Genomic DNA, 12,042 nt, shown 5'->3' with positions numbered 1-12,042 from the left:
ATCCCGGCCACCACGACCCGGCGAGTTAACGGCATACGATCTTAGTTAGTAACACCGGGCTTCGAGTCGGAACTTTTCAACGAAAAGTGATAAGTGTATGAAGTGAATTGTATGAGGAATGTTGCGTCCGGCTAGGTTAGGTACTCGCGTCCGAAACTTTTGCAAAAATATTTTTTGTATCCGTATTTTCCTACTGTTTCAACGTTTTGTAATGTTTACTCTTTCGTAACATATTTGGATTGCGAATTTTCACTCTGACTGCACTTTATGTAATTTGAAATTTTTACAATTGTATTCGGATTTTATACTGTATTTTTTTACATTCGGACGCAGTTATTATTATATAAAAATAAGTTTTCTTGTCCCACAAGACTACTTTTCAATTACACATGCATTGTACCCGCATGTGTTAGTGTGTAAGTTGGTAATCTAATTTATTATTTAAGTTAAAAATTGATTTAGATTTTAGAAACCGTTTTGCATTTTGTAGTTTTAAATATGTTAAGATAAGTTTAGAATTAATTTTAATTATGATAAGTTATTGTATATTGATTTTCCCTGAATGTGATAGTAATTTAATTATTTTTATGTATTCTTTGTTTCGTTGTATAATTTTGTAACTAGGCTATATTCCTGATTCAATAAAAAAAATATAAAAAAACGTATTTTGTTGTTTGACTTTGACACTCAATCATAACTTCGTATATTGTGTCTTAAGCAGACATAGGTACACACATACTGAATTATATATAGATACTAGCTGACCCAGCAAACGTTGTTTTGCCAAGTAAATTATTTCTAGTTGTATGTATTTTTAAATGCCACATTATAAAAAAATAAAAACAAAAAATTTCGTCAGAAAACATAAAAAAATAAATTTTAGTATGAGCAATCCTTATCACTTAGAGGTATGAAAAATGATGTTAGCCGATTCTCAGACCTACTGAATACGCATATAAAATTTGGTAAAAATCGGTAAAGCCGTTTCGGAGGAGTACGGTAACTAACATCGTGACACGGGAATTTTATATATTAGAAGATAATTTCTTTCGCCGTAGAAATTATGTAAGTACTCTCGTTGATGCCAATTATTTCAATGGTATTTTCCATAAGTGGAGGTATACATTCGTGTTTCGTGGAACGGAGCAATGTTTATCGATTTCATAATTGGTGAGTCTGTCCGCTCACGTTTCGTAGTTACCGTCGCCGGGTTCGAACCCGCGTTGCGTAGCAATCCTACTTTTATGTCACTGAGCTACAGGATGTTGTTTTGTGATTCTTTTTGTATAATTGCTGTAAGTTATAGGTTAGTAATGAAGGGTGATTGTGTGACTATATATTTTTTTATTGAAAAATGTATTTCAGTAGTAAGTTTCGAGTAATGATAACAGATGTTTTTTTCTAGTGCATAATAATCAATTTAAATACTGTTTAAACGATTTTTCTCTAAGTTCTTTTTTGCCTGTCTGCCTCAGAAAGAGGGTAGTATTAATATTTCTAAATTTATTTAAAAAAAATAAATGTATTATGTAACTAGCTGTTGCTTATGGTTTCGCCCCCCTGAATTTTATTTGTCGTGGTATTTCTTTAAAGTAAATAAAAGTTCCCTATGTGTCATTCTAAGGTACAGCTAAAAACTTACCCAATTTCATCGAAATCGTTCCAGCCGTTTGAACGTGAAAAGGTAAGAAACATATACATGCACATACAAACACACTAACATTATTTGCATTTAATATATTTGTGTGATTGTTTAAAAACTAATTGATTGTAAATTGCACATCTTCAACGGTTTTAAAGAGACTCTCAAAGATCATTTTAGCGTATCCTAAACGCAACTTACTAAGGCAACGGTAAAAAAGGTTTTTAAGGTAAGCTTATAATATACTAGCTGACCCAGCAAACGTTGTTTTACAGATTTTTTTTTTCTAGTTGTATGTATTTTTAATGCCACATTATAAAAAAAAACAAACAATTTCGTCCAAAAAATAAAATATTATATTTTTAGTGTGAGCAACCCTTATCACTTAGGGGTATGAAAAATAGATGTTGTTCTAGACAGACCTACTCAATATGAATACAAAATTTCATAAAAATCGGTCGAACCGTTTCGGAGGAGTACGGTAACTAACATCGTGACACGGGAATTTTATATATTAGAAGAAGAAGAAGATTAAGATTTAAAAGACTTACGTATGCATGTAGGTGCAGGTTTGTCCCACAATCCGGACGCGAGGCAGGCGATTCGTTTTTCTCCTTGTAGTTTGAAACCACGAGTACAGCTATACTCCGCCATGGAACCAAACGTCGAAGAGTTGAACGATACGCGACCGTTCTGAAGCTGAGGCGGCTCCGCGCACTGCACCACTGGCAAATAGATACAAAGATCATCATCGACCTAGCCTTTTCCCAACATAGTTGAGGTCGGCTTCCAGTCCAACCGGTTTCAGCTAAGTACCAGTGTTTTACAAGGAGCGACTGCCTATCTGACCTCCTCAACCCAGTTACCTGGGCAACACGACACCCCTTGGTTAGACTGGCTGTCAGACTTTTCAAGTTGCTACTACAAAAGTACGGTTACACTGTTAAAATAGAAGTTTGAAGAGAAATAGAAGAGAGATTCTGTATAATAAGGATAAAATGATCTGTGTTTTTGTGACTTGTGACTCTCGTAGTTAGTAATTTAATCCTTGTGTCGCGGGGGGTTTTACAAACACACAAATCACGTGCACAGAGACATCCAGACTCAGAACAAGCATTCGTGGATCACACAAATGCTTGTCGTACGCGGGGATCGAACTCGCGACACGACACGCACTCTTGATGACCTCAACCACTCGGCTATCCGTGCAGTTAAAATCGAAAAGATTAATTTGTAATTAATCTTTTGTAATTGATCGTAATTATTTTGAAAAGGGGTGATATAAGAATGCCTCCTATGTGTGTGATTATGACAGTGTCATTGTAGTTCCAAAATGGGTGAATCAAAACGAAACAGCACGCCAAAACGAATGCGCGCGTCGCGTCGAGTCGCGGGTTCGATCCCCGCGTAGGACAAGCATTTTTGTGATCCACGAATGTTTATTCTGAATCTAAGTGTCTTTGTGCACGTGATTTGTATGTTTGCGAAATTTCCCGCGACACAAGGATTAAATTCCATACTTTTAATAAAAAAATAAATAATAAAAAAGACTTTAGTTTAATAAGAAAACTATTATATTGACTGTTTCCTGTGTTCCGTGGTTCTAGCGACCCACTTGACAACTACATATAGAAAGTCACATGAGGAAGCCTACTTGTGAAAAATCCATATCGTCATGTGACAGTCGCTGGCAAAAGTCTTTTGTTATTAAAAAGGTTTCAAAAAGGAGGTGTTTCTCAAGTTTTTGTTGTTCAAACAATATAATTTAAATGCTTGCATGTATAATATAAACAAAAATTTAAAAAAAAAAATCTGTGGAAGAAAATCACAGGTCTACAATCTACAATATTTTTTTCTCGTCAGTTTCTTTCAGAAATATGCTTATTTTTATATAAGAAAACGACTACCGTTCTTGTTTTTTGTGACATGTATCTTCCAATTTTATTACGTCTTTCATTAAGGTAACTCCCATGGCTATGAGTTATTTTGAGGACAAAAGATGTCGTAACCCTAATGGTGATCTCATAAGGAGGCCATTAGACGTGTTATGTTACAAAAATGTTCTGTAGACACAATCAAACTGTTTGAGACAAACTTTCTTCAAGCCTATTTGTCGTTTACCAAGCTTATTTGAAAGGTTTGATAAAGATTTTCGTTTTTGAAGCTAAATTCGGTGGTTTGTCTTTAGGACTAACTACCCGTAATCTATACTAATATATAAAGCTGAAGAGTTTGTTTGTTTGTTTGAAGGCGCTAATCTCAGGAACTACTGGTCCAAATTGAAAAATTATTTTTGTGTTGAATAGACCATTCATCGAGGAAGGCTATAAACCATCACGCTGCGACATATGGGAGCGAAGATACAATGGAAAATGTGAAAAAAGCAGGGCAGGTCTAAATGGTAACTCATATCGGGGACGAAGTCGCGGGCAACAGCTAGTTTGTAATAAATGTTTTAAATATGATAAGGAGGAGCTCGCTAAGCTATAACGTTAAGCTATGCCTGACGCGGTTGATCCGTAGATGGGTGACCAACTTTGTCATAACGAGTTCCTCCGTGTTTCGGAAGGCACGTTAACTTGTTTTTCCCGGCTGTTATTCCTACATCTTTGACAGTCGTACGGGTAGTCAGAAGTTTGAAAAAGTCTGATAACTAGTCTAACCAAGGGGTATCGTGTTGGCCAGGTAACTGGGTTGAGGAGGTCAGATAGGCAGTCGCTCCTTGTAAAACACTGGTACTAAGATGAAACCAGTTAGACTGGAAGCCAACCAAAAAGGATAGGCCGACGATAAGTTAACCACTTGGTAAGGATAATGACGACTTCAAATTGTGTTTTTTTTTGAGAATCTCAAATAATAATGAAAAGCTAATAGCTTATGGATTTTAGTTTCAGACAAAGCATGTTTGTGATAAACAGGAAAAATACAGGTTTTAAAACGATTTTCTTTAACCTACAATGTGTGAAAGTGGGTCAAATCTTGCAAGTGGATTATAGCCATATCAGAATTTTAAATTGAGCTGAAATTTTGTCTGCTTGTGTAATATTATGATGGCATGGAGCTAAACTAGTGACGAAGTTGGAAGGTGGATGCAGGAGTTTTTGAATAAAATGACACAAGACTATCGAGTTTTAATTCGCTTGTTTTTCTTTGATGAATAAATTGTTTACCGAGAAAGAAAGGACGCTAGAAAGATTCTCAGACAAAAAATGACTTTTAACTTTATCAACCAAATCTCTAATTGCCAATTTTGTCTAGCACACTAAAGATTTTTGTTGAAGTATTTATATTCGTATTTTGTCTTTATCTATGGACTATAAAATTTAAGGAACCATACCCAGAAGGTCCAAATTTGAACGCTAGGCTGGTAAAATTATCACAGAAGATGTCTTTCTAATTCTGCTAATTTAAATAAGTTTTTTAGCCTAAATGTCTGGAACCCTTAGTTGCTGAATCCAGTTCCTCATATATCAATCATTGGTGTCCCTAAGTAAAATATTTTATATCTATAAACCGACATGTTTGTATGCAAGTGTACAATCCTCGCTCTTTCTGAGATGCAACAGATAATAGCGACTAATTGTCGCAGGTGTTCCAGTCGTTGCCATGGCGACTAATTGTTTATGTCTCTGTTTATCTGTCATTTTGATGAGTAGAATCAAAATGTTTGTCGGAAACGACTTCAATGATAAGTTTAGACACTTCCACCTCAGAGCATATGGTTCTAGCACTATTCTAGCCAGCTTGTCAAGGCCATAAAGATCTAGGGGTCCACCCTCAAGAGTGAACTCTTGGGGCATTTAGGTTGCGTCGTGTCGCCACTGATAGCAGAAATACCTATTATTAAACTGGCCTTTTAGGCAGTGGTTAGCGATCCTGACTGCTGTACTGGAGCTCGTGGTCAACCATTATAAATGTTGATGTATAGGGAGTGAGCTTCTTGAGCTATCATAACTTTTTGTTTTTATAACACACTCAAATACAAAAACTTGATTCAGCCTCCATCTTTTTGAAGACAGTTGCCAATGTAGTCTTTTACAAACAATTTCTATTATAAGGAGTGAAGAAAATTTAAAATAGGTTTGAATGGAAATTAATGTTCTATTATTTAGAAACCCGATCCTTCGCCACTTCTCGCCAGTCATCGGCATAAAGCGCCCGAAGATCCGCCTCAACTGTATCACTCCAGCGATACCTGGGTCGGCCAACAGGGCGAAGGATCGGGTAAGATGGCGTTCTCTCGTATCAGAGGCCAAGACACAATTTGGGTCGCTGAGCCAACAGAAATATTTTAAGTTTTATATGTAGGTATAAGTGTAAGTTAGTTGTGAGTTCATCTACTTGTAATCCTTAGAGGCTCTTTGATTAGTCAAACCATTGCATCTGTTTTGTGGGGCTAACTTATAGCAAACTTATCTGTGCGAAATAGAGACAGCCGAGTGGTTGAGGTCCTCACGCGAAACCCACTATGTGCGACGTGTCGCTTGTTCGATCCCCGTTTAGAACAAGCTTTTGTGTGATCCACGAATGCTTGTTCTGTGTCTTTGTGCATGTGACTTGTATGTTTTATTAGCAGGGAGTTTTTTTTTAATTCGTTCTTACCTTCACATCTCGGTGGGGGTCCATTCCATCTTTCGTCGTAGTCGCAGACGAGTCGCGATCGGCCCAACATCTCGTAACCGGCCTTACAGGAGTATTGCACGTGTGATAGATACGATACGGACCCATTGATTAGCTCGTACGATCCGTGGGGGATCTCCGCCGGGTAGCCGCATTCGATACCTGCGAGGGAAAATGATTATTAGTTGACTTGACTTTAGGTCTTTATTTGAAGAGTACATTTTAATGGTTTTTATTGGGTGATGATTGGATGATTTTGAGTTTTAGATTTTAGATTGGATTTTTGTAATTTATAGGGTGTTCTCATTTAATTTGGTTGTTGTCTAAGCATTATAGTTTTGTACTTTAGAAGTTTTAGGTAGAATTCTTCAGAACTTGCGTTTACATAAACTAAGAGGTTATATTTACTGAAAACTTGACTATTTAATAAAATAAAAAAATCATCTGTCATTCTAGAACAAAGTAAATGACTGATTGTCTTTAATATAAGTTTTGGTTTTTATAACCTAGCCTAACATAACCCTTAATCATTTAAGTATATTAATACACTTAAATATCACACAAGTACTCACGTTTGCAAACAGGCGGGAATTCGTCATAGAACCCAGTATCCAGGCACGTCCTGACGGTTGGCCCGACGAGGAGATGCCCATCATCACAGGAGTACTCCACGGAAGCCCCAACCTCGAAGCTATCAGCTGACATGGTGGAGTTCGGCGGCTGTTCAGGTCGCCCACAAGCCTTTGGTCCTGTAGAGAAAAGAACAGCAGTTGATATATAGAATGAAATTATACACGCTTCGGTAAATGTTAATTGATAATTAGAACCGCAATGGAATAGTTTAGAAATAGATCTTGGGTTCGGTACAAACAGGGTAAATTAAAATAAATAATAAAATAATGTTTGTTTTTTTTTGACTATGATTTTTATTTTTAATATCTTTTTTCGGCGGAGATAGTGAAATAGATGCAAATAAACCTACAAATAGATTAACCTTTGTATTAGGATAGGATTTAATTTTACCATTACAAGACTAGATTTTAAATATATTCTTTCGATAAGACATCACTTGGAAATAGAGGAAACTTTGATAAGTTGACAACAATGTCAATGAGCGTTTCATATAGAGTTATTTATACAGGCCCAGTAAACAGAAATCTCAACGAGGGTCCGGCCCTAATTGTGTAATCTACTCCGGATACAACGCGTTGACCCTGAACTCCGAGGAAATATAATATTACTAGCTGACCCAGCAAACGTTGTTTAGAAGAATATTTTTTTTCTAGTTGTATGTATTTTTAATGCCACATTATAAAAAAATAAAATGTCGTCCAAAAAATATTTTTTTATTGTGAGCAACCCTTAACTCTTAGGGGTATGAAAAATAAATATTGGTCGATTCTCAGACCTACTAATACGCATATAAAATTTGGTAAAAATCGGTTTAGCCGTTTCGGAGGAGTACGGTAATTAACGTGACGCGGGAATTTTATATATTAGAAGATATAGGCTATGGAATTTTGAATAGCAGATTATTTAAAAGTAGCACTGATTTTAGTTACTCAATTGTTTATTTGCACTTCACTATGTCACGAAAAGAAAATAATCAATTGATTTAAAGAACTATCAAAACTAAAACTGAAAAACCTAAATTCCTATAATCATAAAATCCTTTCATAGCCACAACAAATTTTAAAACGAGTCTGCACCCTATGTCAATAACTTTGAGTCGCTAATACCTGCCTACACTACGTCTTTAAATTACAGTTCACGAAAAGCCAATTTATTCGCAAGTAATTTTCGTCCTTATTACCTATATCTATTAATAAAAAATTACAAAATAAAATTAAAGCCAGCTTACAAACTAAACTTAATTCTAAGTACATAGTTAGAAACAATAGCAAGGCAGGAAAATCGCAGTAGCATAACGTTCAACTGAGCATCAAGTTCGCATCGCATCGCTCCTCCGAATGAGCCTAGGAGCTCATAAATCAATATCACCAGACAGATCCAACGAAAAATGCATTCTCGCATATGCAACATGTACAACAAAGTTCAAATTCGCTTAACAGAAAAGTTTAACTCAAATCATAGTTATACAGGCTAAATTTGTAGACGGAGCTGCAATTGAATTTGAACTTACGGTGCTGGCAGATGTAGTTGAGTCTCGCTTGGCAGTCGGTGTCGGCCCAGAGCCAGCCGTTGCTGCCGTCGAAGCGGGCGCACCCCTCGTCCCCGCCGGGAGCGTTCCAGAAGGAGACGGTGACGTCACTCCCGCTCACCCACTTCCAGTTGGTCCTATCGCGAGGGTCTCGGACTGCCCCCATCCAGTACTGACTGCTGCTGTCGCTTCTGCAAGCAAAGAACAAAAGAATGAGTTCTCTTCTATTCGGAAACTGCATCTTCTAAATTCTTTATCTGTAGAACATAGGTAGGAACAAATGTTGGTGATACATATATCGATGGTGTATGAAAGCTATATCTTGCCACAAACGGCATACGAATATTCCTTAAACTCTCTTTTCATGGGTCTCAGAAAGACAATTAGATTAAATTCAAATAAGACGAAAACAAGAACGAAAACATCTCCCATATTTGCCCATCCTTAATCACGTTAAGTGCTTTAGCTAGTGAAAAGAAATGACATAACATAATCATAGTCACAAAGAACTCCTGAATTATAACAAGCATTAATCAATCAAATATTTGTATATCCTCACAGCGCAGCGTCCACGCCACGGTACGAGAAATGGTCGTTGCCATGGTAACGTATACAACTCGGCAATCCGAGCAATCGGAAAACCTAAATATCAGATGGATAGCTACATGACACAAGGGACCGTCTGAAAACTGACGATCTAAGGACAGATTCAATGTTTGTTTAATATCTAGACAATGTCCATTAAAAAATATCAAAATATATATATGTACTACGATATTAAAGATTGAATTAGAGGCATAATTAGATTTTAATCTAACACTCCTATTTCCTGAAGAATTAAATGAGAAAGGAAGGAACTTAAACGTATTATTTAACGAGTTAATTTAAGAATACGTCAAAAGCTTCAAATCAAGAGGTTTTGCTTGATAACTAATATTAGTAATATTAATATTAATGATAGTAACTTTACTTACTACCTACAATACTTGTAAATGGACCCTTCAATTCCCATATCTCATCGTCTTGTTTGCTTAAAACTTTTAACTAACAATATTCACTGAAGCAGATCTAAAATCAGTCTACACTCCCCACGAAATATGGTATAAGGGAAAAACGACCTTAAGCACCTCGGCTGAATATGGTTTACAGTATAAAATAAGTGTAAGTAATTATTAATGACTATAAGAGTCATTTTCCTATAAAACTACCCCTCGAATATTAAAACAAAACTTAAACTTAAAAAAGACCTTCTTAAATCTAGCCGTCTCCAGTAAACACTTTAAAAAGAGCGAGATATAATGAGGTTAAATAGCTACTCAAAACTAACTAAGGCTTCGATAAAGGAAATTTACCAAAAGAAAAAATATATTCAAGCAAAAATAAAAGTTATTTTTAAAAATAATTCGAAACACGTGTATAGTATTAAGTTATCAAGTAAAGAGTCTGTGTAGGAAAATTAAATATCATGAAAAACTCTCGACGTTTCGAAAGGTTATTTTTTCTTATATACTAATTGCTGTCAAATTAACCCCCAATGTAATGTCTACACAGTTTTATAATACAAGCAAGTAGTCTTTTAGTTTGAAGCATAATAATGAATACGTTAATATATCTATCTCAAATACTACTAAAGAAAACTATCAAGAACAATCTTGTCGTATACATCTCCATTGCCATGGTACTATAAAGAAATAGTCAATAGGACGGTGAATAAGGGAGATAGGCAGAAGAAAATGAGGCTTGGTTTAGTGGAAATTAGTATGAGAAATTAAGGTTTGAATATAATAATGAGTAGTGAAGATTATCTGTAGAACCGTACGCTTCAGAGTTTCTAGTTTTTCAAAGGTTTCGTCTAAATTAAGTATAGTCTTAAATAGCAATCTTGAAATTTTCTTTAAAAAACAACTCTTACGCAAGGAATTTAATCCTTGTACCGTGAAGTTTCAAAACATTTAAATCACACGCAAAAAGACACCCAACCTCAGGACAAGCTTTCGTGGATCCCACAAATGTTTATCCTCATTACATTATTTAATATTCCATTTACAAAAGCACTGAAAACACCCGTTCCTGTTTGCTACATAAACAGGCCATGTCTCAATTATATACATGACAAAGAATAATTTCGCATATACATCAACAATAATAATAAATTCGCACAACAATCGCTGGAGCAAAGCAAGCAATTAATTCTAAAAGTATAGCTAATTAAGTAGTTTTTCTTAGTAATATTTCAAGAGGAAAATAAGTCTGATTTCGAGGTTACTACGCAATAATGCGTTGCCATGGTTACGAATAACAACGTCTGGGTGCCAGACTATTATAAGGGCGCCCGTCAAAGCTCAAATTGAACGATATGAAAATCCCTTTGATGTCCGCTCCTCATGCAGCCTCCCTACCTGTCTGGAGCTCCTGCCATGCGAATGGAATTACGAGGGGGCTGGACAGGTGTTGTCAACAGTTTTCAACTTTAAACTCACTTTTGTATAATGAATTTTAATGAATAGCTTTAGTATGTGTGTATAAACCCTGTCCGATCCTTGAAGGACATAAAACGGTATTTTAAAACAATCTGGATCTTCATATAACGGAATAGTTTTCGTTTTGCACAGCATTAACGACAAATATTATACTGAATTATGGAAAATTTCCCTATACTGAAGAACCTTATTATTAGATAGTTAATTATATTTTGTTACTAGCTGTTGCCCGCGACTTCGTCCCCGTGGGTAGAAGATATAAGTTATGATTTATACCTGCCCTGTTTTTTTTTCACATTTTCCATTGTATCTTCGCTCCTATTAGTCGCAGCGCGATGGTTTATAGCCTAAAACCTTCCTCGATTAAAAGACTATTCAACACAAAAAGACTTTTTCAATTTGAGCCAGTAGTTTCTGAGATTAGCGCGTTCAAACAAACAAACAAACTCTTCAGCTTTATAAATTAGTATAGATTAGTTAATTTTTGGGGCTGCCATAAGTAATAATATGTAGGTACGATAATATTTTTTTAATCTTTTGTTTTCCTATTAATAATTACAGACCATTATCTTTACACAATCGATCAGACACGTTTTTTTTTAAATACTGTGGTTAATATTTTTCAAAATTTGAATTATCTCAGACGACTTAAACAAGATCCAATTGTTTTATCATATTCAATACTTTTCTCACCTCGTTAGACAATCTAAGTAATAACATAGTAATGTCAGTTTTCAAAATAAATCAACTGGTTAAACAAGAGTAAAAAAAAAGGAAATTTTCAAAACTCATTTAGAAATAACAGAAGCCCTCAAAAGAAAATTTCTCTTGAAAGTTATAAAGTTTCAAAACTAACAAATCGAGCTGTTTACGCGAATCGAAAAGCATTTCAAGTGATTGTTTATTTTAATTTCCTTTAGAAATTTCCTGTTTCGCAACGTGATTTTAAAAAAAATGTATAATTATGGAAAATTTACGTAACAAGAAACCAAAAAAAGTAAAATTGTGTCGTCACAACAGACGATACGGAAAACTAAGTTAAGAAAAGCGAATACGGTTGTTTTTATTATAATGATGCTTGTATTGAATTGTTACTTTAAAGGGTTTTAAAAAGAATTTCTGAAAAAATAGACCATTTA

At 35.2% G+C, this 12,042-nt stretch overlaps 1 protein-coding gene across 2 annotated transcripts in view; it reads right to left on the bottom strand.

Annotated features, from left to right (window-relative positions):
- LOC113503704 (CUB and sushi domain-containing protein 3) overlaps nucleotides 1-12,042 on the bottom strand; it is a 94,950-nt gene that overhangs the window by 13,476 nt on the left and 69,432 nt on the right. For both annotated transcript variants that reach the window (XM_026885772.1, XM_026885773.1), the window contains exons 5-8: nucleotides 8,406-8,614; nucleotides 6,835-7,011; nucleotides 6,245-6,424; nucleotides 2,194-2,367 (exon numbers count right to left, since the gene is read on the bottom strand). In XM_026885772.1, coding sequence (XP_026741573.1) covers nucleotides 2,194-2,367; nucleotides 6,245-6,424; nucleotides 6,835-7,011; nucleotides 8,406-8,614 — 740 coding nt within the window. The remainder of the gene's footprint in view (nucleotides 1-2,193; nucleotides 2,368-6,244; nucleotides 6,425-6,834; nucleotides 7,012-8,405; nucleotides 8,615-12,042) is intronic.

This window comes from Trichoplusia ni, chromosome 20, assembly GCF_003590095.1.
Source record: "Trichoplusia ni isolate ovarian cell line Hi5 chromosome 20, tn1, whole genome shotgun sequence".
Lineage (NCBI taxonomy): Eukaryota > Metazoa > Arthropoda > Insecta > Lepidoptera > Noctuidae > Trichoplusia > Trichoplusia ni.
The sequence above is the reverse complement of the archived record's forward strand: the minus strand, read 5'-3'. Positions and strand labels throughout refer to the sequence as shown.